At 53.3% G+C, this 25828-nt stretch overlaps 1 protein-coding gene across 1 annotated transcript; it reads left to right on the forward strand.

Annotated features, from left to right (window-relative positions):
• The first annotated feature begins 755 nt into the window (after positions 1–755).
• On the forward strand, positions 756–25436 carry ADGRD2 (adhesion G protein-coupled receptor D2). The gene is made up of 25 exons (XM_086475828.1): positions 756–803; positions 902–965; positions 1689–1919; positions 2621–3274; positions 3935–4033; positions 4508–4593; positions 4977–5258; positions 6581–6692; positions 7022–7156; positions 7462–7582; positions 8370–8475; positions 8755–8810; positions 9934–10060; positions 10169–10272; positions 10924–11026; positions 11632–11785; positions 12562–12695; positions 13345–13460; positions 15108–15228; positions 20303–20344; positions 20558–20611; positions 20961–21105; positions 21658–21716; positions 24202–24232; positions 25321–25436. The coding sequence occupies exons 1-25, from the start codon at positions 756–758 to the stop codon at positions 25434–25436; spliced, it is 3300 nt and encodes a 1099-aa protein (XP_086331954.1).
• The last annotated feature ends 392 nt before the right edge of the window (positions 25437–25828 follow it).

A 25828-nucleotide genomic window follows, 5' to 3' on the forward strand; every position in this document is an offset into this window, starting at 1 on the left:
CTGGGGCTTGGAGGTTGAGAAAGTCACCGCTGAGCCTCGGAAGGCTGTTTGTGAACGTGTTTGGCGTCCGGGCTTCAGGACTGCTCTCCTTCGTCCCTTTAGCAGCAAAGTGCGTGACTGTGCGCGCCTGTGCGCGCAGGGGAGCCCCTCGGGAGCGAAGGGATGGCTCGGCCGGCGCAGCTTTAGGGCTTGTTTGCGTGGGAGATCTCATTGCCAGTTCCCAGGTTTGCATCTTCACCCTGACCATACAGCCTCTTTCCCGGGGTTCCCTTCCACCGGCGCAGGGGGGGTCCCCGGCAGAGCCCCGGCCCCGGGCAGCGCGGCGGGGCGGCTCCGCGGGGCGGAGCGGTGCTGGATTTGCTGCTCTGGGGCTGCGGTCCTGGGGGCTTTGAAGGAGCCGGGAAAAGCTGCCAGGGATATGACACCGTTTAACAATGCAGTTGGTGATGGCTTCTTTATTTAGTCAACTTGCCTGTCTGTTAATACAGCACATCTGTGTATGTTTTATGGTTAATCCATCTGTATCCTGGAAACAAAGTGAGACCTTGAGTTCTTTAAGAACTGAGAATTATTTTGATAGTATACTATCCAGGACAGGTAGATGAGTAATTTTCTCTTTTTTGATTCAAGACTTTCTGAGGAGAGCAGCCTTGTCTGAGAACTAGCTTTCTGCAGAATGCTTCTGTCTCTGCGGTGCCTCTCCAGTAATATTTTGTTTATTCTAGCGAAGGGTGAAAGCTTTCCAGCTGGTCAGCATGTTTACTAGAGACTTGAGACCCAAGTCTTGGTTCTTCAGCTTTCTGGTGAGTTTTACAGTAATTTTACAGTATTTTTTATCATTTGAGTATTTGAGATGATAATAATGCTTTATATTAATGTTACAAAACATCCTCTCCAACAGGTTGGTAGTCTGTCCAGGAGTCTCTTTGCCTTTGCAGCCCTTGCCAAGAATCAGACTTCTAAAGGTTAGTGTTTTTATCGGCGATTCTGTATGTTTTTACAAGCAATATTCAGCACAGAGAAACAGTGCATAGAAAAGTGTCCAGTGGCAGAAAAAAAAAAGGTAAAGAAGCTTCTTCTGATACCCTGTGTTGTGCCTGAAATTATGTTTGCATAGGTAAGCATTTGCTTGGCTAACTATGAAATTACCGTCTAAAATCAAGTAAGGACTTCTCAGCTGCTAGTCTTTGTACCACTGTAACTACAGAGAAAACAGATTATTTTGTGCTTGCAAATTGCATCCACAAATGCGGAAGCTGGTAGGAGCTGGGCGGTGGGGGTAAAATGAGAACATTTACTTGCACATAACTGCTTTGAACAAGCTGCCCTGAGGGCAATCCCTGGGCATACCACAGTGAGATTTCTCTTTGGACTGAGCTCAGCATGGTTTTGCATGTCCCACGAAGCATGCACAGCTCCAGCCCTAGGCCAGCGATTCAGTTTGTGAGCAGGCTCACAGATGTCCCTCGTTTTAGGTCCAATGTAGTCTGGACTTTTCTGTCACACTGTGCCCACTGAACATCCGAAGGGCTGGACAGAAATGAGCTCCTGCCTTTAGCTCCCCTGGGGTGCACCAGGCCATCTGTGGAAATGCCTGGGGACGCTGCAAGAGGCTGACCCTGTAGTGTGTGTGGCACGCAGATGGGTTGGAGAGGCTTTCTGTTTCTCCACATTGTGTCTTTCTCCAGGTTTCTCTCCTGTCACGATTGAGACCTCAAGACACATGTACGAATATGTGGCCACTGCGCTGGACTGGTGGCATGCAGACAGACACTGTCAACAGCGCTTTGCTCAGTTGCTTTTTGAACCGCAAGACAGCGAGCAGGCTTCCTTTAGCCAACTGCTGCTGTCCCACCACATCAGAGGTTCTGTCTGGCTCAATGAAAGGGATGGTGTCCTGCACAAACCAAAATGGAGACGTGAGTATACGTATTTGGAGACACATTCACCGCTGGCTCTTTTTCATTCTGAAAAATCAATCTGACTGGAAAAGTTGCCACTAATTTTTTATTGTCGCTGTCCTAACACTAGGACCTCTAGTCACAAGCTGGCAGCATGAACAACAGTGATCCCAGCTGGTCACTGACAAGGTTTTTTAATGCATTGCAACAGAAGGGAGTTGCAAAGGGGCTCCTCTGCACTGTCCTCCTGTACCATCTCCCTGTACAAATGGCTCAGCCTTGCCATTTGTGACCTGCAGGTCCTGCAGAGCAATGGTGGTAGGGACAGGACCAGGAGGACAGGCATTCCCCAGCAGCATGGCAGATGCCTCAAAGGTCTTACTTGACTATGTTCTTGGTTGCTATAGCTTGGGACGCTTGGGAGCGTGCTGGTGCTTCCATATTCATTGTTTGCAATTCTATTTGCTAGGAAACTAAGTTTCTGGAAGTTATGCTTGCTGAAATGATGCAGTCTCGGTTTGTCTGCCTTCCTGATCCCCACCAGGCATGGGGGAACCAGAAGCCCTGCTGCATGCTTACAGGGTGTCTTTGCCCGCAGCGTCCATGAGTTCTTAGCTTGAGTAGGAGGCAAATGAAAATGATGATTTCATCCCGGTGGAAGATGAGCAGGCTCTAGCCCATGCTTCTTCCTTTATGCTGGCTGAAATTTCTCCTTGTAGGGGACCACACTGTACCGGTCCTGGTATTTGGAGACAAAACAGACACCAAGTACGTGAAGGTGCTCTCTGACTTCCCAGCACTGCCTGCTGTCACAGCCTGCGCCCACCTCCAGTGGGACACCAGGACCCAGGAGATTGCTACCGTCTTCTCCTATGCTGTGCCGGCTTTTATTAACGAGTTCCAGCTCCGTGGCTTCGTCGACGAGGAAGGCTTTGTTCGCTTTGCTCTCATAGTCCACGGGCACCATTCCCCATACCTGCCCGTGTTCCGTGCTGATGGGCAGTGGCATCACTTCTGCGTGACCTGGCAGCAGGAAAACGGGACCTGGGCCATCTATGCTGACGGTAAAAGGAGGGCATCTGCCAGCGGTCTGTGTGCTGTGGGGCCGTCTGCCCCCCAGGCCATCTATGGCCAGGGGACATTCATAATTGGGCAGGATCAGGATTCCCTGGGGGGCACCTTCGGGGCGAAAGAGTCCTTCAGTGGGAACATCACCGACTTGCACATCTGGCAGAAAGTCCTCGGCGCGGAGCAGATTGAGAAAGTTCGGTCTTGCTGGGTGGTAGAGCAAGACCTGGTGTTTGGGTGGAGCTCAAATGCTCTGGAGGTTGAAAGCACCGTTCGGGGAGTGACCGCACAGTTTCTTTGCCCAGGTAAGTCTCATTAGCCTCGCTGCTTCAGCTCCCTTCTGCGCTGGGGGGGTCAGCACGCAGGGATAGTCTGAGACATCAGTCCCATCCTTAGAGAGGGAATTTGGTGCCGTTTGTGGAATGATGCTTCTCCTTCGGGAAGGAAGGCGGGAGCACGTTCAGAGCTGGGCTGGGCAGTTTACAGACCGTATTAAAAGCACAGTCATCACTAAATCCTCAGTCATTGAAGTCCCCTGCAATGACCCAAGCAAAGAGAGCTGTTCGGGTGTCCTGGGCTGATTACGGGCTTTCTCTTCTACTGAGGGAAATGCCTTACTGGTCAGTGATGCTGTTTGCTGTGGCTTGCACACCCAGTGCTTCAGCGCTCTGCTGGGAGGAGGGATTCAGCCTCTCAGCCAGGCTGGTGTGACATTACTGATAAATCATGAACTCGGGACCTGTCACTGCCTCCTCCTCTGAGTTCCTTCTGGAGAGGATTTACCAGGCGGGTCGGGAGCAGTTTCTGAGCCCGGTCCCTGCACTGCTGTGCTCTGGGGCTGCTAAAGGAGCAGTCCACAGCTTTTGTCTTCAGCGCGGTTTGTGGGTTGCTTGCAGGAGATGTGGTACCTGCTGGGGATGGCGTGTCTCTGGACCTGGGCCTTCTGTTTGTGTGTGTTTCCACAGGACCTGTTGAGGAATGCCGAGTTTTTGAAGTTGGCAGCAGTGGATTCAGTTACGCATCTTGTTTGCAGTCTTTGCCTTTTATCTGTCGCTACAGAAAGGGTACAGCGTCTGTTATTTATTTATTCATTACTTCCACAGCATTCACTCCTGGAGGTCCTAGCTAGGATGATGGCCAGTGATGGGGAGGCCCCGTGTCTGCTCTGATGAGATCGCGCCGTAGCTGTGACTTGGTTCCAGTTGCACGCGCTCTGACAGGTTATTTTGCTGTTCTCCAGTGAAGCAGTGCCTGTACACGTGGCTTCTGGATGCAAGGCCGTAGAGTGCCTCCCAATCCAGGCATCTCCAGATGTGTTGGCCAGGGGCACATGGGGAGGAGGCAGAAAAGAAGTGTTAGGCTGTTTCTGCAGGTGTGATCTTGTACTAGAAATAAAATGCAGCTGTGAAGTCTCCTTGTCCTGACTGTCCCACAAACTTACCCACCATCTGAGGACCGTTCCCCAGGCTTTGAATGTGGCACGTGTTACCACGCTGCTGGACACCACAGCAATGGTTATGCTTTTGTTTTGTCCTCAGATGCATACTGGCAACTGAAAAAAGCTCAGCTGGAATCCAGTCATGCCCTTGTCAGCCGAGTGAACACCCTTGCAGAGAGGACTGTGGTGAGTCCTGCAGCCCCAGCAGTGGCAGCTGACACTGGGAGCTGTTGGGGTGGACTTGCTGGCACCTACTGGTGTTCGAGGTCACTTTGCCAGCAGTTATGCCTGTGGACTTTTCTGAGCTGCTGTTGGAGAGTGTGACCAATACAGCTGTAATTCATGCTGTGATCAAACAAGCAAAGTGTTGCTTCAGGTTGACCGGTGTTCACTGAGGTTGAGAGGCTGGACAGGAGAGTTCAAAATGTCCAGGCAGATCTCCTTCCCCTAAGGTCTGCCAGGTTGGCCAGGCAGGTGTCCTCACACCAGCGAGGGCATTGCCGAGGCACAACTGTTGATCAGGCAGAATCTGGGCTCTGCACTGAACTGAAACATCTTTTCCGTGGCAGATTCCTGAGAACGTCTTTATAAGTGATGTCCAAGACATGAACCTCTCTGTTGCTCTTGGTGCTCTTGATGTCTTGGCAACTGTTCTGAGGGAAGGAGAGACACCCGTGCTGGAGTCGTCTGACCTCCTTGCGGTGCTTCAGTTACTAAAGCAAGTTTCTGATGTGGAAGTCCAGGAGGGAGAGGAGACGGAGATGTTGGAGCAGTTGGGCCAGTATTACGTGGAAGTGACTGAGTTGATCCTGGAAGAGCAGAATATTGAAACGTGGTCATCAGTCAGCCAGGTAACAGTGTCACCGGCACTCTGGATGCTGTGTGCCACATCTGCTCATCTTGTTGTGTGTGCAGCTCCTTGGCCTGCTGTATGACCACAGGCTGAGGACTTGTTCTTGCATGGTCACATGTGGCCTATCTGGCTGTATTCTGGAGCTTGTGAAAATGCTGCAGGCATGAGCGTGGAGCCTCTTTGCCAGCTCAGGTAAGGGCCTGCTGCCTTACTGTTACCTCGTTTGTTGGAGGTGCAAACAGATTCGTCTGCAAACAAGTGCAGTCAAGTGATGCCTTCGTTGCAAACCCCTCCAGTGGTTGTCTCAGCTCTCTTCCAGCTTCTCCGCTTTGTCAGCCTCGATTTGCAGGATGACACACAGTTTGCAGATTCCCGGCGCTTTGTAGATTGCTTGCTCCCACATCCTGCAGTCTCTGGCAGGGCAATGCCCTTCACTTTATAGTTTGTTGTATTTTCTGTGGGTGAGCTGCCAAAGAGCTATCTGTCACCAGCCCCCACGCAGTTCAAAACACCAGCAGGCTTTGTGTGAAGGATTTCCATCATCCCACCCCTGTTAGGATTTTCTCCATTAGCTTCTTCCCTGCTCACGTGGGTCTTTTGTGTCTGCTGTATGGTCTGCACTCTCCACCTGTCTCTGCGAAATGTGTGGCAGCGTCTGGCCTGGCCAGTGCTCCAGGAACCAAGCCAAGGTCCTCCAGAGACGAAAGGATGCTGAATAGTTCAGTGTTTACCTCATCGCTTAGAGTTACTTAGGTCTCCGTGGCTACAATTACTCACAACTTCTCGACAGTGGCTTAAAACCAGCTCTGGCCCAGTGTAGCTGGTGCAGCAGATATATCTGCCGAAGGAGAGAGGGTTTGAGTTTGTGTGCTGCAGGGGTGACACTAGTGCTGCCCAGCACACACAGGACCTTGAGTGATGGAGCCAGTCACCTGCTACCCTTCAGCAGTGGAATCTATTTCTGGGTGAAACCTTTTCCCGGAAGAAAGGACAGTTGTTCTAGAGCTTTGCGAAAATCAGGAGTCGGGTCTAAAAATATATTTTCTTTCCAGAAGCTTATTTAGTTATTTGTTTCCATGCTGTTTTAACGGCTTTTTATAAGGACCAGCAAGTTTCCCTCATTGCCAGTTTCATCTTCTTGCTGAAAGAACCGGGAACGTCCTTTAGTGAAGAAATCAGGGAAAAGCGAAGCAGAAGCCTGGAGTCCCAACTTCTCTCTTTCTGCCAAGGACCAAGCATTTAGGAAAACCCTTGTGAGCCGTGGGAAGTGTGAGCTGGCTGTGCAGGTGCTGATTTCCATTTCTCTCTCCGTGTTTGCAGGTTATCAGAGGGCCCATGGCTGTTGTTGAGCTCTGCAACAGAATGATGTCACACTTAGCCCCACTGCTAACCGCAGGGAGGACAAAGATCACGATCCAGCATGGGAATGTTGGTGAGTGTCACCGGCAGAGCATCTCACCGGCACCCAGTTTAGACATCCTGTCTGGTTCCCAGCCCAAGTCTGCTCCTGGCACCTCTCCTGCTCTGGCTCATCTCTCGCTCACCCTACAGCCTTCTCCCCGTTTGATTATAAGACGATTGTGAGAAACCTTTGGGCACAGGAGACAAACTGAGCCCAGATGCACATGATTTGCGCTGAAAGTGATCTGTCTGCTGCTGCTGGGGGTCGTGGCTGCAGTTATAGTGCCCTTGTGGTACTTGTAGCAGTAGCTCTGGAGGAAGGCTGAACCCTGGTTCAGTCCTTGTTTTACCCCTCCGCAGGGATGGAGGTCAGGAAGCTGGAGCTGAGCAGGCAGGAGCTGAGCAGTGAGGCGTACCTGGTCCAGAGCCCTGAGGAACGCGGGCACGACCTCATTGAAATTCCCGCAGTAGAAATGCAAAGACTGAAAGACAGAGGTAGGCTACGATGCCTGTGCTTCCCTGGGTCTCCCCTTGGCTCTTCTGCAGCATCTTCCTCAATGTCACGAACTCTTTACCCTGCACACATGCAGTCTGGAGAAGTGTGGGGAAGAGATGCCCTTGGTGAGAGGGAGGTGGGCCGTGGAGGTTACCTACAGTCTCTCTACAGACACAGATTGGAGCTGTGGGTGCCCTGGACCCCCAGTATCACACCCTCAGATTCGGGCAGCGGTGCTGAGGCATGAGCTGCTCAGGGCTGCCCTGTGTGCTTGCACCCGTCCTGCAATGCTCTGTCCTTCCAGGTCTCCACAGAGTCATGGTGAAAAACATGTGGTTTGGCTACAGCTCCCTGCAGCGCTGCCTGTCCGGCGCTGGCAGCAGTGCTGTCTTCCAGGACGCGGCTGCCTCTGATGGAGGACACAAGTGAGTGAAGCAGAACCCCCCTGAACCCCGGGGCTGCCCTCTTAGTACCACAGGAGAATTAACTTCCAAGTCTGCGTTGAGTCTCTCAGTGCCTCTGTTTTGGGGTCCCCTCCACCCTGCTCCATCCCATCCCGTTTGTCCTTGTCCCCGCTTTCTGCAGTATGCCTGTGGAGACTGGGCAGCAGAAGGGGGCTCCGGGTCGGTGCTTTGTGGAGGCAGAGGCCCTGGGCACACCTTGGCCTGAGCTGTGTGGTGGGGTTGCCCGTGTGCCGCCATGCACCACGGTGCCTCTTCTGCGTGCCGCTGGCTCCCCTGAGGTTATCTGCTCTGCTGGGGGTGGGCTGGGGATGGAGCCTGTGGGGGGCTGCTGCAGGGTCCCCTCGGGCTGGGACAGAAGCTGCTGGAGCTGGGATGCTCTGCAGATGGGGGCTGGCAGAGTGGGGCGGGAGGCAGAGCCCGCTGCTCTCCGGGGAGCGCTGAACACTAGGTGGGGATGGCAGCCCGCGCATCCCAGCGCGCACTCTGGACCTTTGGCTCAGCCGCTGTGCTGCTCAGCTGCCAACCGCTTCGGATGCTCCCGTGCCTCATCTGTAGGGTCACCTCCTGCCCTTACAGGGGCAGTGGGGGTGTTTTCGGTTTGCCCGGTGCCCAGGCCTTTTGCTGGTGGCACTGAAGCACTCCAGAAGCGGCTCCAGATCTCTCCAGCTGCCTTGGAGAACGCGCGATCCTGTTTTCTGAGCATGGCTGGTGGTTGCCGTGCCTGTGAGCAGCGTGCTTTCCCTGGCAGGCACCTGGGCACCACGGTGGGCACTGCTGTCATCTCGTCCATGCTGCTCAGCGACTACCAGGAGATCAGCACGTCTGTGCGCTACCGCCTGCAGCACCGTGTCCAGGTACCCCGAGGAGGGGCTGTGCTGCCCCGCCGCCTGCCCCGCCAGCAGCGTCGTGCACCCTGACCCGGCCGGCTGTGCCCAGCCGTGGCTCAAGGCCCCTGGAGCTCTTGGGCTTTGGGGTGTCCCATGCCCAGGTCTCTCACCTTGACTCCTGATTCCCTGGGGAGGTGTTTGTCCTGTGCTGACAGACCTTGTTGCAGCCTAGTGAGCGAACTGCATCGGGCTGCGTGCAGTACGTGCATGGCTGGGTAATCTCTTCTTCTCCCTTTCTGCCTGCAGGACCTGCCCAACAAGCTGGTGGGGCCCATCTGTGCCTTCTGGAACTTCAGCCTCAGGTGCCATGTTTCAGCTCGGGTCCCCAGATTTATGAGCTTTTATTTCCACTGGAAAACCAAACATAACAATGTAAATTTAGTGCTAAGAGTAGGGATCTGTAATTCTTTGCCTGCTTTGCATGCTGGCATCCTCTATCTGCTGGAGTAGAGCACTCTCCTGGGAAGATTTCCTTTGGAAAAGTCACTCACAAGCAAGTGACCTTTAATGAGGTATATACAACTAAAATGGAAAGCCCTAGTTAATTACGATTGTTGCCTGCGACAAAGAAGGGTTGGTCCAAGATATATAGCCCAACAGACATGCGGGACTCCCAGCCTCATAAATACTGCTTGGCACTGAGATGTGTTTTTGCTGAATGTCACTGCAGTGAGAGCACTGGGACTGTGATATATTACGGGTTGGTAATTAAGTCATTCAAGTGCGAAAAACCTCCTTAGGGTCCCTGTTTTGTAACAGGCACGGCTCCGTTTGGGGAAGGTAGGAAGAGTGTGTTTTTGGAAGCAGCTGGTGACTGCACAAGCAGTTCCACTAGCCCTGCTCTGAATTTGATCTTCCCTTGGTACCGGGGCAGGCTCAGAGGGGCAGTGCTGCCAGCGAGGACGGCGCTGCCCCGCTGCAGCCTTGGCCCTGCACGGGGAGTTCAGGCCCGGCGCTTTGCTGGCTGCCCAGCAGTGGAGAGCAGCTGGCTGGTGGAGGCAGGCTGGCTTGTCCTCAAGAGCGAGAGTTCGGTGGAGCTGCGCCGGCACGTGGCAGGCCAGGCTGACGGAGAGGATTAGATGTGCCTGGTCCAGGGATGCTCTCGGTGAACGTGCTGTAAAAGTTGCTCTTCCCAGAGCCGTGCAATTACTGACTTCTGTTTACAGCAGGGACGGCTGAACTGGGCTTTTTAATGCACACATTGACACTAGACCCGTTTCCTTGTGCCTGCCTGACAGATAAGGCGAATGTGCTGAGACAGAGGATGAGTCAAAGGGAAGTCCATATGGAGAGCTGTCTCTGATACCCTTCTCCTCATTTCAACTCTGCTTCTTCTGGGAGGATGAAATTCCCTTAACGCCTTGGCTTTCTGTTGAAGGGGATGGTAATTTCCATGTGTTTTCTCTGCTTTTTGCTGCGTGTTAGCCCAGATGCTGGCGGGATGTGGTCCACAGCTGGCTGCTCTGTGGTGACATCTCTCCCAGACTCCACGGCCTGTTTCTGCAACCACACCACGAATTTTGCTGTCCTGCTGCAGGTGTACGAGATGCAGGTAAGCGAGGAGCCTCTGTCGCTCTGTGGGGTGGATGCCAGAATTGGGAGCAGCCTGTGGTTAATTTGTGGGCATTTTGTGTCTTCTGTTGTTTCATGATTGGAGCAGAGGACCACCAAGGAGGAGCTCACGCTGCAGACCTTGACTTTTATTGGATGTGGAGTTTCCTTCTGTGCCTTGATAGTTACCTTCATTTTATTCTTGGCAGTTGGGTAAGGAAAGTCCAGACACTTGTAGGCTTCTCTGTATTTTTTTATTTGCTCTTTTGCTTCAGAACAAGTACACAAACAAGGTACCCTTTGTGATGCAGCTGCATGGGGAGAGGCAGAGGAGCTGCACTGGTGATTGGTAGTGGAGGGGAGGGAGGGGAGCGGTTGTCGTTGGCTGGGGAGGGGGTGCAGTGCTGCTTGTTTCTGTGGAGCTGCTTGTATGAGCTGTGCCCACACTTGAGTGTGCAAAGATTTTTGTCAATGACTAATAGTGTTTAAAAGCTGCTCTGCTAGAGTTAATTTTTATAAAATAAATGGATCAAAGACTATTTCTTCAGTTGCCTGCCCTTCTGTGTCACTTGGCAAGCACAGAGGTCTGCCTTGTGAGCAAGGCGGTGGCTCCTTCACCGCCTCCTCACTGCCTGTTCCTTGGAGCACTGGCCAAGGTCCAAGCAGCCGTACCCAGGCGCATCCCCAGCCCCAAGCGCTTGCACAGCAGGGCAGCCCCCTGCCCCGTTGGACTGTCGTCTTTGCAGGGAGTAGCAGAGAGACCGCGGGTCACCCAGGCAGGTCTGCGCAGCCCAGCAAGGAGTGGTGAGAGCGTGTGCACCCTTTCATTGGACTGCACTGAGGGCTTCCTCTCTCCTTCCTCAGTGTCCCCAAGAGTGAACGGACAACTGTGCACAAGAACCTGATCTTTGCCTTAGCTGCAGCAGAAGCTCTGCTCATGTTCAGTGAATTGGCCAAGACCAACCAGGTAAGCTCACGAGACAGTGTCCTGTTCAGCCAGCGGGACCGGGCCTGCTCAGGCGTTACTGTCAGAGCAAACAGAACAGAAGCATAGTCCCTTTTATAAAGTTTCATCTGTAACTTACACCTAGGGAAGGATTGTGTCTTTGTGTTGGAGACGCACATATATGCATTGATCAGTGTCAGGAAAATTCACCTCTTTTTTTCTGACACTTTGTTTCTGACAAAAAAAAAAAAAACCTTCAGGAAATTTAGGTAGTCACAAAACAGCAACATACAATTCTGTCCCCTTCTGTGTCCTCTTCCGCATCCCAGGGCTGGATCAAGCAGCTCTGAGATGAGAGACCTGCAAGGGAAGTCCAAGAACTGCAGGAAAAGTTGCTATCAGTTCCCTCTTCTATGGCAGATGAAAGGAGAGTGAGCTGCAGCACCTGGACTATTCATGTGTTGCAATTTTAAGAATTCTTCCTGGTGCCCGTGAATGTTTAAATACATTTCTGTCCATTCTGCAGCAGAAGTTGCAGGTTACTCTCTTCCTTCTGACCACACACCCTCAGAAGCTCCCAGAGGACGACTTCTCCTGAAGCAGCCTGTGATTTCTCTTCTCTCCAGGTGGTGTGTTTCACAGTCACTGCCTTCCTTCACCTCTTCTTCATGGCAGCCTTTTCATGGATGCTGGTAGAGGGGCTTCTCCTGTGGAGCAAAGTGGTAGCTGTCAACATGAGTGAAGACAGGAGAATGAAGTTCTACTATGTGACAGGCTGGGGTATCTACAGACTCCTCTGGGTTGGGCACTCAGAAAAACGTGTTGATTTTCTCTCTAGTAAACGTTTCAATAGGAGACATTTCAGAAGGTTTGGTTTGGTTCAGTATGCATGTTGGGTACCGCTGGTCTGCAGAGGCTTTCTTACCTTTATGTGTCAAATTGCTGGTCTTAGAATACACATTCAGAAGCATTTCTGTTGTTTTTCTGAAACCAAGAGTTCGGTACAAAAAAAGGGAGAAGAAAGTTTAGGGGAAGTTCTTGTTTAGATAGCACTACTACTGTCTGATAGTAATCAAAATATAAATATGTTCCTGACTAAACACCCTTTCTTCTGAGCGAACCCTTTAGGGACATAGAATTCATTTGACTAAGGTGAGTTTCGTATCAAAGAAGAGCCTCTTCAAGTCAGTGCTCCTTGCAAAACTCACACCTAGTTGGACACTGGACAGCTGGTTCCAATATTTTGGATTGTTTCATGTATTTGATTGTCCATTTTGTTAAGAAAGCAATCTGAGGAGTAAATTGCTTTGATCGGGACTCAGGTCTTGGAATGCTTTATACCTAGGAGAATGATGCTGACAGCATATAAATCTGGTCAGGGCAGATTTCAGCTGCAGCAAATTGATGTTGCTCGTGGGGTTTCAGAGGCTAAGCTGGCTCACGCTGGAGCGTGTCTGGTCATGGGGGTTTTGAAGCAATTGTCTAGAGCACAGCTGACGTGCATGGGTCACCTCTGCTTTTACTGGGGCTTAATTTGTCCTTTTTTTTTTCTGCAGGCCTTCCAGTCGTTATCGTGGGTGTGACCCTTGCAGCTTCCTTTAACAAGTATGTGGCAGACAACCATTGCTGGCTGAACGTTCAGACCAACGTCATCTGGGCCTTTGTTGGGCCTGTTCTCTTCATCCTGGCAGTAAGTGCCAAAACCTGCCGGGAAGGTGTGATTCCTTCGTGTCTGGTTTTAGGAAAGCGTTGCGGAGTCGGGGGTGCCAGCACTTCTGTCGCCAAGGTGCTTGCTCGCAGGGCTCGTGGTGCCTGCTGCTTTTATAGGAAAATTTTTGTTATGCTTTATATATACTTTCACAAAGCAAATAAATCTCTTTAAAGCAAAGCAGCTTTTTGGTAGAAAAAAGTGCTTTAAGAAAATTTTGATGACCACTTCTTGTATTGGCTGTTAAATTAGGAATGTAGATAAACACGTAGGTTGATTGTGACATTGCCTTAACTAAAGGTCTGATTTTAGTATGGGAAAAGCAACGTCCCTGAAGTAGTGTCGGTATCATTTGACAGCACAGTGGCAGTAAAAGGTGCAATGTTTAAGGGGAGTAGAGTGGACATTTAACAGGGAAGACATTCTGTGGGAGAGGTTTTGAGATAAGTTTTATAGATGTCATGCTTGTGTGGATAGCTCTATGGAGTATTTCACTCACTGCTTCCTCAGGAGGGATAACGTTTGTCCCCAGGGTCTGACGCTGAGTTACTGAGCTCCCAGCGCAAAAGCCTCACCCCACTGGAGTTGAGATTACAGAAGGTTACTGGGTCCAATGGCTTTTCTCTGACAGGTGAACACCTTCGTGCTGTTCCGGGTAGTGATGGTGACTGTGTCCAGTGCTCGCAGGAGATCAAAGATGCTGACACCCAACAGCAGCCTGGAGAAACAGATTGGAATACAGATCTGGTGAGCAGAGAGGGAGCTGGTTTTCCCAGCTGCTCTGGGTATGAAATGGTGGAATTACTGTTAAGCTGAGAGTCTTTGCCTTAGCGAAGTGAAAGACTGTGAGTTGGGGGAGTCAGGGCAGAAAGGATTTTCTCCTCCAGGGTAACTGTACATCACTCAAAGGCAGTCTGTCTGCTCTAACGTCTGTGCCACTGAGAAGCCCAGCCAGCACTTTCAGCCTGAGAAATGCACTCCTGATTCTCAGCACTTTGGGACAGGAGACCCTTGGCAGCACCTGCTGAAATCAAAGCTACTGTGGGCCTGTTGGCATCACCAGGAGCAGCAGTTTGGGTCTGGGAATGGCCCATGTGAGCGTCCCCATCGTCTGCAGTGGTGATAGCGTGTGTGGGAATGCGGGTCACGCTGCCGAAGGCGCTGCCGAGCTGTCTGCCCCTGCGCTAGCGTCAGCCTGCCGTGCTGCTGAGCAGCTTGGGGCAGGCATGCGGGCGTCCTGTAAAACATCACCGCGGGGAAGTGAGGTGGCAGCTTCGGGTGTTTGAAGGAACCCAGGGACCCGAGTGGGTGCCCAGTTTCCGTGGAATTTCGTATACCTTTGAGCTGCAGAGGTGGCTCCTCTCCGCTTCGCAGAACGTTGCAGTTTGAACGGGTCGTAACTGAATTCGTCTCATACCCGTCCCACCCGTAGCACTTGTGTGTGCCCCTCAGCAGGATGCCAGCTGTAGAGAGTGCAGGGGGGTTGGCTCTTTGCCATTACAAAAAACCTTTTCTGTCTGAGTTTGGGACTTGGTGGATTGAAAGTAACGCTGGTGGGAAGTACCTACATGGGGAAGGAGGCGTTGTGGACTTCTGTAATCAGTCAATACAGAGAGACCTCTAAAAAACTGCTGCTTGAGTCATTACTTTATCATCCTCTGTGAATCTTTATTGTTGTTAGCTGGCGCCAGATACCCCTGCTAGACACGCATTGTTCCCCTGTATCATAAATAATTTTTCCCAAATTTACAGAAGCATGAAGATAGGGCATTGTTGGAGGGCAGGGTGACATCCATATGCTAATAAAACAAATACAGAAGCCCTCCTTGTAGCCGCAATTGGGGGGAAAATAGCTGTTTTCTCATGGCTAATGACGTCAAAGAGCTCCCTTCTTGCTAACTCTCAGTGATAAATAAGGAGCAGGGCTGGCACACGGGGGGCTGGGAGGTGAAATGTTTGTTTTTTTCCCCTCTTAACTAATTTTGTTTGCTGCAGAGGAATTTGTTCCATAGCTACCATCTTGAGTGCCTCTTGGTGGACGCATTGTCTGAAAGGCGCTTGCTGGGGGAGGCAAGGAAGGTTTCTCTTCTAAACAACAAGATCCAGGCCAGGGTGTTCCTGAGCCCGTGGAGCTCTTTCCAGGGCAGATCCGCTCGTGCTCTGTAACCCAGTGCAGATGCCCCGGGCAGATCATGGCGAGACCCTGGGCAGGGTTTGCAGAGCCAGGAAGGACGCTTGGCAGGCTGGGGCGCTTTGCCGGGACACCCTGGGCTCGGGGACGTGGGGCATGACAGGGATGCCCCTGGAGAGCCAGTGGCTGGGAGGTGGGCACCAGTGCACAGTGTTTTGGCTTTGAAATGCGCCCGGGTGACTCTGAGCTCTTCTTCCTGACAGGGCCACAGCCAAGCCCGTCCTGGTGCTGCTGCCGGTGCTGGGGCTGACCTGGGTGTGTGGGGTCCTTGTCCACCTCAGCATCATTTGGGCTTATGTCTTCATCGTGCTGAACTCCCTCCAGGTGAGTCCTGTACCGGGTGGATCCTCACATCGCAGCCAAGCAGGTATCTGTGGTTTCTTGTGCTTCAGAGTACTCTGCCTGTCCTAATTGTCAGGGACATTTGTCAGCTCTGGAGCCCAGCCCACCTTTCCTAAGCCACTGTGCTGTTTTGTCTGAGAAAACTAAGTTTGTGCTCCCCAGATATGAAATACAGCCTTGGAGACCTTGTTCATCTGATGGCCCTTCAGCACCAGTCTCTGGAGTGTCTTACTGGTGCCACAGCTTTCCAGTTCAGATCTCGTTTCTCATGTTGGATTTTCTGACATTAGCATGGTTTCAAAATGATAATTCCAAACTGACATGCTTGTAGGGAGCTTCATTAGAGTTTTGAGTTGGTCATTTAATGGATAATTAAAATGGTAGCTGTCCAGTTTAATGGGGCAGACATCCCAGGTGCTGTTTGAGCCTCTTTCCTACAGGGCAGGGATGGGCCGTGTGTGCCGGCGTCACTGTCAGCGTAGGGCTGTTCACGGAGAGAGTCTCAAAGGTCATTTCCAGCCATAGTGTGCATTTCCAGCTGCTTAGATGGGGTGTGTGTTTCAGGATGAGTGGTTTTCATCTGGTTCATGTTCATACATACTTGGAGGTTGTGTCCTAAGAACTGTACAGGCAGAGCCACCTTCCTTTTGCGTGGAAGCCACCTTCATTGCAGGGAGATGAGAGAAGAATTAAGAATCAAGGACAGAAGATCCTTATCCCTATAACCTGTATTGTCTGCAGCCGTGCAGCTGCTCCCCAGGGATGCTCCCAGTGCCCAGCAAGGGGTGCACTGGAATCTGATGGGGTGCAGGAGTTAGGTGGAATAGATTACAATGCGGGCTGGTGATCAGAGCCTCGCACAGGGAGGCTGGAGGTATGTGTTCTGTTTCTAGCTCTGACTTGTGAGACCTTGGGTGAGTCATGTTGTCTCCTTCAGCCTCTTCATTCTTCCTCAGGTGGCATCTGGCTACATTTTTAAGGCTGCTTGCTTGTCTTGGTGTCTTCCAGGGCCATGACTGTGACTCCTGAATGCTGCCATCCTTAAGAGTCATGTTGTTAATATGTTAGTGTTAATAGGGATCTCTATGGGACAGAACATAACCCTGGTGTGTAAAGCAATGCTTAGTATTTGCTTCTAAGTTTACTGGTTTCATCACAGGAGTTTAAAACTTTAACCGGCCTGTATGTGGTTAAGAGAGCAAAGCAAATTGTGTTAGTCCCAGCAGCCAGGATTGCTCAGTTCTGCACTGAAGCAGGACAGTTCCCAGGACCTCAGGATATCTGAAACTCAGGGACACACAGTGACAGAAAGTCCCAGAACATGTGCTTGCCACCTGCGATTCAAAATCAGCCCCCTTGTAAGCAGAAGCTTTCCAAACCTCGAGAGAAAGCAGCTGTAGATGGAGCTAGAGAAGCACTGAATGCCACTGCTCCTGACGTGGGCAGGAGAGAATGGTCCCAAGGCGGCTGGTGGAGCTCTGCAGGCAGGCAGTTACTGGGGCAGGGAGCCAGCCAGGGGGGAACACGCAGGGGCTCAGTCCAACCCCTGGGGCAGGACGGTGCCAGCACAGAGAGCGCCTGGGGGTGCCCACACAACCAGTCCTGTCCCTTTGCGCTGGGTACTCACAGACATATTTTTCAGAGTCCCTTGCCCAGTGCTTGAGGACAAATCCTGCTCCAGGGGATCCAAGTCAAGAGGGCAACTGGGTACAACCATTGGGATCCGAAGAGTTCTCCGCCCCCGTCTCCCTTTTTTTCTTTGCATTCGGCAGAAATCGGCTTCTGCTGTAGCTTTCACTTACGGGGCAGCAGAGCTCGCCGTGCTTCCCTCTGGCACACTTGGCCGGTTGCAGTGCAGCGCTGGCCCAGCTCTCCAAGGGTGAAGTGCAGGCGTTATCACCACGTGCACAAGATGGGTGGTTGCTCCAGGGATGTTCTGCCTGTGGCTGGCGCTGGTCCAGCGGCCGGGTGCTGCTCGCGCACATCCGTCGGCTCCCAGATGGGGATGTTCCAAGGCCAGACAAGGGCCACCTCTCCGCATCTCCGCTATTAAGGATGTCGGAAGGGTGGCAGGAGGACTGTCCTAACTGTAATTAAATACAGCATCGGTTCTTGTTGTGTCCTCGTGCCTTGCTTAGGTTATTGAGCAGAGGAGAACTCCAGGCTCAGTGCTGTGAAGAGATGAGGTGAGGAGAACTGGGAACAGCACCAGCATCTTCTCATTCACAGAAAAAAACATTTCTCAGCTTGGGTGAACTCTGTCAGCATCAGCAGAGAGGCAGATCAGAGCACAGTGTCCCATGCACCATCCTGGCGGTCTTCCTCTGCCTTGCTTCAGTGTTCATGCTGTAAAAACACCAGCATGTATGTCACACCAGAGGGGTCCTGCTGAGGATCTCAGGCTTGGATAGGCTTTGGGGACAGCTGCATTCCAGTAGCACTCAGGGCTGCTCTTCCCTCTGCAACCGGGCACTGGCAAGAGAAATCCCTCCTGGTTCAGTGACTGCTAATACCCCCTGACCGTGGTCTGACAATGTCCGTGCCCAGCCTGCATCCTCCATGGCTCGCTCAGCCTTCAATTCATCACCGAAGGCAGCAGAGGGGCTGTGGGATGCTGGCTGCTGTAACGTGGATGCTAGGCATGTGGGGTTTCTTGAGAGACAAGGAATAACTCCTGAATTGAGTAACTGTGTCCTCTGGATGATGCATCTCCTGAGAATCTCTCTCACAAACAATGACAACATCCACCTTGGGTGAGAAAGGAGCTGAGGTGTTTGCTGGATCAGGATTTGTTTTCTTCCCTTGCTTTCTAAGTTATCAGTGCTTTTGTTTTATTTCTTTCTCCTAAAGCTCAGTAGGAGCCATGGCTGTTGTGTGAACAGACAGTTGAGGGTTTGCCCAGGAATACACCCTCCTTGTTTGCCCCTGTCCCTTCATTACCAAGTTCAGGTCAATTTGCAGATGGCCTCAGAAGAGAAGTGCTGGTGGGAAGCTGTGGAGTTGAGAGAAAGCAGAGACAAAGCTGTCCCATTTCAGCCCCTTTGCTGGCTGTCTTATGGATTGCTGTGGAATTTCCTTTAAGGCCAGTGTGCTTCTTCATGCGCGAGTCTTGTGCAGGAAAGTTTTGCTGCTGTGGTTGTTTGTTTGTTTGACTGCTTTCTGTTTATCTGTGGAAACCGAAGCCTGTCTTCAAGGTTACTGTGTGCGTCGACACCAAACATGACAAGTCCTTCTCCAGCCAGGCAGCGCAGGAATCCAGCCCAGCGACTGAAAAGCAACAGGGAGCGGTGCTGCGCGGAGGTGGCCGCGGCGGCTGCCCCGCAGGTTGGCGAGCAAGAGGCAGCACCTTCCTTCCCACCGACACCCTGCCCAGCACCCAGCGCTGGGCGGAGGTGCCCGCTGTTCAGGAACAGGGCGGGCAAAACCTGCTGCCTTCATTTGAACCTGGAGAGCTGGAAGGATGGTCCTGCGGCTGGCTCAGGGCAGGGAGTTACGGAGCCGCCCGCCCGTCTCCGGTGAGAGGGGAGCAGGAGACGGCGTTGCTCCCGGCTGGGCTGTGCGGAGCGCAGCAGGACAGACGGACCCCAAGAGCATCCATCCCGCTCCGCAGGCCCCGGCATGTGCCGTGCTCTCGCCTGTGGCCACCCAGCGCCTGCCCCGCCGTGAGCAGGGAGCTGCCGGGGCCGGGGCGTTGTGGGCCCTGCTGGGAGGCGATGGCATGCAGGCAGGAGCGCGGGCAGGAGCGCGGGCAGGAGCGCGGGCAGGAGCGCGGGCAGGAGCGGGCTCCTCCAGAGCCGCGGCTCCGCTTCCGCCGGCCGCTGCAGCTGGGCCTCCTCTCCTTCCTCGCCCTCCTCCCGGCCGACCTCCTCGCTTCCCCCCCCTCCCCGCGCTCATCCAGAATGATTATTTCAAGGAAGACCTGCCTTGGCAGCCCGACCAGAAATCTGGTCTGGGGGAGTGACCAGCATTGCTGGCTGAAGGACAGGTCATGGCACGGCGCCAGGGTACTGCTACCATTGTGCCTGCCAAGAGCTCGCAGATGAAGAGCAAGGCTCATTGGAGACAAGATGGATTACTTTTCTTGCTGCAGCTGATTTATCTAGCTGCGATAACAAACACCCCACAGATATAACATAAATCTGGTGGGCCAGATAGGGCTGCCTTAAGGCCAAAATTGTTGGTCTGGAGCTGTAATTAGCCCCAGGCTGTGGCCTCCAGGCAATGCTCGCTCCAGCCCTGCCCTGGGCACTTTCCCTGAGCACATCCCATGCCAGCTCCGGGCACGTAGCTGTGGCCGAGCGTTTGGTCGTGGCAGAGTGTGTCGTTGCTTGCTGGTCCTCGGTGCGTGCACACAACAGCACCAGTTTGGCACGCAGGGAGAGGGTGGGCAAGACTGTGCTGCTGGAGCCGCAGAGTGCTGGTGGGAAGGATTGTCCAGATTGGGGCTGAGCAAAGCCTCTGGGTCTGTACCCCACTGAATTTGGGTCAGAAGATCCTGTTAATGCTGTGGTCTGTCATGGCATGGGACGGAAGAACCAACCCCAGCATCATGCTGCTTTTGGTCTGTGGGAGGCTGGCAAAAGTCCCCCCAGGGACGGTGCTCGGTCAGAAGAGGGGTCTGCTTCCCAGATTTCAGTTCCCCTAGCGATTAATTCCTGATGGTTTCTGCTTCTGGGATCCGAAGGAGGTGTTTCCTGAGGAATTTCGCAAGCATGAGTGAATGGGAGTGCGGGAGAGCTTTGGACTCGGGAGGCTGTGCCTGGTCAGAGATGCCCGCTGCCCCCAAAGGAAAGAGGGGAGAGGAGAAGGAAGAGAGACTGGGGCAGGGACTGTCTCTCCTTTGGACTCTCTGTGAAGAGCCTGGTCTCAAGTGTGATTTTAAGGAAGGTCCTTCCTGCCCAGCTGTCCCTGGCACTGCCGTGCCCACGGTCTGTGCCTCTTCCCCTTCGCCCGGGTCCTCACCCGTTCTAGTGCTCATCAAACTCATTTCCTACCGTCCAAAGCAGCACAAACCAGCCGTACATCTCTAACCCTTCCTCTGCTCTCTCCTTTTCAGGGCCTGTACATATTCCTGGTCTATGCAGTCTATAACAGCGAGGTAAGACGTGCCCCTGGCTGGGGCTCAGTCACTCGTCCCAGCAACTGTTTATTAGCAGCCAGGGGGTAGCTGGGGTTGTAGCAGGTGCAACAGGCTGCATAGCCCCAACCGTGCTGCTGGAACAGCGGCCGCTTTTTCTCCCTGACTTGCTGGAGGATCTCTTGCTCTGCTAAAGCTGCGGTGGCCCTCTCTAATGTCCTTGCTCTACTGCAGGTGAGGAATGCCATCCAGAGGATGAAGGACAAGAAGAAGGCACTCTCTTTCACAGTAAGTTGCAAGGAAGCCCTGCTGCCCCCTTCGTTCATCATGCACCCGCCAGAGGAGGGTCCGAGATGTACATTTGGACTCCTTTGAGGAGACTATGTTGAAAAGAAGTCTTGTTTTTCTTAGGGAGCGTGGCAGAGGCTGTCTCCCTTCTTTGCAGTCCTGCTGGACAATGCAGACCCAAAGATAATCTACCCTGACTAGGCAGCAGCCTGCTGTACCAGGGTGGGGTGGGAGTCAAAGTCTCAGGGGCTGCAGTGCAGATGAAAATGATCTTTAAAGTAGGAGCTGGATCTAGCAAAGACTCGGGTTGCAATTTTTACTGTCCTCTATCTCTTCCCTGTCGTTACAGAACTGTTCTCATCCCATCAACTACTTATCAAGTCCGAGAAACACAACCTCCTGGGAGACAGGGAAGCTGAGTCCTTCTGCAGCTGAGAGCGCCTTGTCGAGCCCTGTGCAGAAAGATCCTCCAGTGAAGAACATCACCAACAGAGGTAAAGAAGGTTGTCGTTGCTGTTGGCCCAGGCTGTGTGATGAGACCACAGTAAAATATTATTCCCAAGACTTGAATTTTAGTGCCCTTAGCACTGCATTAACTCATTTGCACACTGTGCCTGTGTGAGCATTGGGGTCTGGTGCTGCAAATGCAGCCCAGGGTGAAGGGTTGCCAGGGAAGGCAGGGTCTGTGTGCGTGTAAATCTCGGAGGGGTCAGGTTCATACCTGCAGGCTGCCGGGGCATGGGCAGGGGGTCTCATCGCCGCGTTATGCAGCATTGCATTCTCTTGAGGCAAGAATCTGTGTTTGTCTCTTAAACTGAGTTTTCTGGAGAAGGGAAGGCAAAAGTGGCCGTAGGAAATTGGGGTTTTAGCTTTGGGGTAAAAGGTCTTGCATGCTCCAGCCAGTCTGTGGGTGCAATTATGTAGAGAACCTGTTTGGTTCCTTTGCTTCAGTGGGAGATACTTAGGGGGCACAAAGCAACGAGTTCTTGGTAAAGCATATTTCTGCTCTCCAGTCTCCAGACTCATTGTGCTGCTTCACCCCCTAGGAAATTTTGGAGCCAAAATTCCCATGGGGATTTCATCAATTATGTCACCTGAGAGACCGGTATGTAATGTCTTCTGTTGTTCTTCTACCGTCACCCATGCACAGAGCGTAGTAGTTACGTAGGAATGGTGTCTGATGGTTCCAGCGAGGGGCTGGGACTGAGGACACCTGGCAGAGTTACCAGCTCCAGCACAAATTCGGTGTTTTATGCACCCAGAGGTGCCTGACTCATCCAGCCTGTGTGCAGACCGAGGGTGACGCTGATCCCCTCTGTCCCAGGGCATTACAGAAGCTGCTGGGTGTTGGTGAGGGACCAGGCAGCGTGTCAGCACAGCATCTGTGCTCCCCTCCTGAGGGCCGGCCCAGACACACGGCCTGTCTGTCAAAGCCAAGGAGGTTTCGATACGCACCCTGGAGACTCTGCTTTATTCAAATATATACTCGTTATTAGCAGCATTTAAATCGTTTGAGATGTGTGTTTTCGTGCCCATAGTCGCCACCCCTGGTAGCCAAGCCAGGTCCAACGGAGTGTTTGCTGTCTTCTGTAGGAGTGTGAGATGGTGAGCAAGGTGGGCTGGCGGGCAGGAGCTCCTGGCCAGTGGTGCCTTGGCCCGGCTGTGAGGGCAGGGCTTGGCTCAGGAGGCGATTGCCTGAGCTGGGGCTGGCCTGGGCAGGGGCAGGCAGCAGAGGGCAACAGGGGGGAGCGTGTGTTCTGGGGGCCAGAGAGGAGGAGGGCCCCAAACGGCCGGTTTCCAAGGCGGGAGCTCAGCCCTGAGCCGATGGGGAACCGCCGCGCCGGGAGGGTGGTTGTGGCAGGGGCGTACGTGAACAGAAGGAGCCGGTGAATTTGGGCCAGGAAAGCGCCAAGCGGAGGTTGGTATGGATCGAGGCAGGAGACTTCCTCCGGGGACAGCAAGTTGAGATCAGGCAGCAGGGGCTTGGTGTCCCTGCCGTGGGCAAGCCGCGTCTGTCCAGGGAGGGCTGGCTGGGTCGTGCTGCCTGCAGGAGCGTGATTAGAGCTCAGCGAGCTATGGCCTAAAGCAGGGACCAATTTAAATTTGACTACTCTGATACCACTTCCATCTCCCACTATTGAAATGATCATCAGTCCTTGTGCACTTGACGTACAAGTGCTGTAATTTCCTCAGAATAAAATCCAACACTACTTTCATATGAGTCTCTCACTGAAGGATCTCTCTCTCCCTCTCTAATATTTATCCTTTGAAAACCTGTGTCACATAGACAGCTCTTATTTATCCAATAGATAATACTTCTGTAGCTGGCATATCGTTTTGAAGCCACTCAATAAAATCCATATTTCCATCTCTCATGATTCATATTGTGGTTAATGCCATTCCTCCCCTCGCGCTGAACGCCGACCGCGATTCATTCGCAGGTGATGCTTTTCTTAACCAGCCGGGTGCTGGCTGGGGAAACCGGGACCAGGGCTAAGCTCCTGGCACCAGATACGAGACGTGGGCCAAAGGGATTAGCCCAGGGGCCTGAGTTTCCTAAGGCAGGGAGCATTAGGAGGCAGCACATCTCCTAAATGCCAAGGCCGTGGCATTTCCTAGCAGGCGCTTTCCTCCGTGCGAGGGTCATCGAGGACTTTGCTGTATCTTTGCTGCTTAAACATCGCGTTTTCCTGTACTTGTGCCCTTTCTAACGTGGGTGCAGCAAAGGGCGAGGCTGATGCTGTACCTGGCTGGGTAGAGGGGACACGGCCCCGCGCGAGATGGCCGGGGGAGTTTCCACGCGAGCCCTAACTTCACCGCAGGGGTGATGGGTGCCGCTGTGCCCCAGGGGGTGCCACCCTCCGCTGGGCACTGCTGCTTTCCACACTCCTTCTGTAAGTCAGGGCTGTTTTTCTGACTCCCTGGCTAAATGAGTGACGGCACTCGCCGGAGGAGCGGTGAATTAAGAATGTCACTGGCAGCTGCACAATAGTTTGGATGAAGAGAAGATGCTACTTAAAAACGTTCGAAAACACTTAAAATGACAAAACACTGAGCGAGCGAAGACACAAACACAGACGAGATGTTCTTTGTGTTTCAGCTTTTTTGAATGTTGTTTGGTGATGTTTATTGCTGTGGGGCTGGGAGCAGGAATTCACACCTCACAGCATTACCCATCACTTAAGCACGGGGTGCAGGTTTGTGCGTGCTCTTTCCTCCCACCACAGCATGGGGCGGGGGCAAGAAAGTTCACTCTCCTCTTTCCCTGGATTTTCCTGTGGTCTCTGCCACTGGGTCACCCCAGGGCTGGAGGGGAGCCGGAGGGGGCGAGCGGAGCGGGGTGGCAGCTCACCGCCTGGGTGCTGCAGAGAGGGTCAGCTCTGCCCAGGGACGCTCCGCAGGTCCCTCGCGGACTGGGATGAAGGCTCTGGTTCCCAGCCTGTGGCATGGCTCGGTGGGAGGGAGAGCGCAGTGTGGCAGCTGGGTGCTGGGGGAGCCCTGCCTGTCCCCAGGGAGCGTGGTGGGGTGCTGCCAGCAGCGGAGCAGTGAGACCTGTACCTTCTGCTAACCGATGTTCTCCCTTCTTTCAGGCCGTAGAGCTGACAGCGTTCAAATCCTCAGGTAACATTTGCCTACACCATTTTCTTTAATTGCTGTTGCTGCTGATGCTGGTTTGTGTGGTTGCACGGTGGAGTGCTGCCCGCCCAGAGGGCACGTGATTTTTGCTCAGCCTTCAGGAATCATTTTATTTCCCAACTGCCCTGGTGGGTGCAGCCCTGGCGAGGCTGTTGGGAGATCTGTGTCCCCCTGAACAGGTGAGGGAGAGGGGTGTATGAAGCCCCAGCAGCTCTGCCAGCGCTGCCTCTCCCCGCTGGCGGCTCAGCCGAGGGTGCCTGCCTCAGGGCACCCGCCTGGTTTCTCCCCGGGTCTCTGCACCTTTCCTGCTGCCTGTCCCTGTCTGCAGCTCGCTGCACCCCGGCTCCCTGGGCCCCTCGGTGACCTTGGCGGGCAGCGGAGGGGCTGTGGGTACCTGCAGGGACCTGATGCTGAGTCCTCTGGCTGCGCACCCCAGCACGGCCAGTCCTCGGGGCGCAGCAGGGACCAGCACGCCTCGCTGCTTGGCAAGACCCGGGCTGCTTTTCAGGGGTGGCAACAGCTCCTTGCTGCCACAGGGTATTTCAAAGCAGCAGCTGCTGCAGAAAGCGCTGGCGGGTGTTAAAAGCGCCTTCCTCCCGAAGAAGGGAAGCCGGGGAAGGTGGGGTGTTCAGACAGGGCTGGATTTATGAGCTTAAAAGCAGCCATTTAGCTTCTTCTGTTTCAGGTTGTATAAAGGCCAATGTCACCATGGAGGTGGGTAGAATTAAAACCAGAAATCCCTCCTAAGCCCCAAACCTCTGCTCGGCTTCAGTGCTGGGGAGAGGCCGGCCAGCCGCAGCTCCCCGCTCCCTCCCTGGCTTCCCTGCCTGGCTTTGGGCAAGTCACCAGCTCCTCTGGGTATGGGGGGAGCGTATTCAGCTTTATTTTTTTTACCAGCCACTGCTGAGTACTCCCAGCACTCTCGGTGCAGTCTCTGGATGGGGTCACCCAAGCAGACAGTGCAGTGAAGAAGCACCAGGGATGGATTGATACTATTTTTTTCTGCATTGTTGCGTTTTCTTTTGTCAAAGAAGCCGTGCATTAGCAGGTGTCTGATTTTGCTCCGCATTAAGTGTCTAAGCAGGGCATGCTTAGACTATTTTCAAGACGATGCCACCCAGAAGCATTGCAGCTTTCCTCCCCACAGTGGACCCATGAGCAAGGCAGAAACGGTGGCATCCGGGAGTAAATGTGCTGCGGCATTTCAGGCGTAGGAGCGGGGGCTCAGAGACAGCCAGACCTACACCCAGCACGTGCAGTTGTGCTCTGTCCCCCCACACTCCCACCCTCACCTCCTTGTGCGTATTTTTAATCTAGCCACATGTGTAATTAAAACTCCAGCTGTGCAAAGAGGCGGGTTGTTTAGTTTGGTTTTGTTTTCTCACGTAAGCCCTCAGTATATTTTTAAAAGCCTGGGTCTGCCCGGAGGACAGTGGGGACGCCGGGCTGGGCTCGGCGCCTGCCCCCTCGCCCACCGGCTGATGCACAAGGGCCGTGGAGGCGGCCGGTGGGCGCAGGGCAGCGCGGTGCACGGCCACCCTCTCTGCTAGCACCGAGAGCGGCTCCTCGCGCGCCCCGGGG

This window comes from Leptosomus discolor, chromosome 19 (genome assembly GCF_034619465.1).
Source record: "Leptosomus discolor isolate bLepDis1 chromosome 19, bLepDis1.hap2, whole genome shotgun sequence".
Lineage (NCBI taxonomy): Eukaryota > Metazoa > Chordata > Aves > Leptosomiformes > Leptosomidae > Leptosomus > Leptosomus discolor.

Coding starts and splice junctions, on each gene's coding strand:
- ADGRD2 (XM_086475828.1), top strand. CDS start 756: ATGTTTACTAGAGACTTGAGACCCAAGTCTTGGTTCTTCAGCTTTCTG. Junction 1,920..2,620: donor GCACAAACCAAAATGGAGAC/GTGAGTATACGT, acceptor TTCTCCTTGTAG/GGGACCACACTGTACCGGTC. Junction 7,583..8,369: donor GCCTCTGATGGAGGACACAA/GTGAGTGAAGCA, acceptor TTTCCCTGGCAG/GCACCTGGGCACCACGGTGG.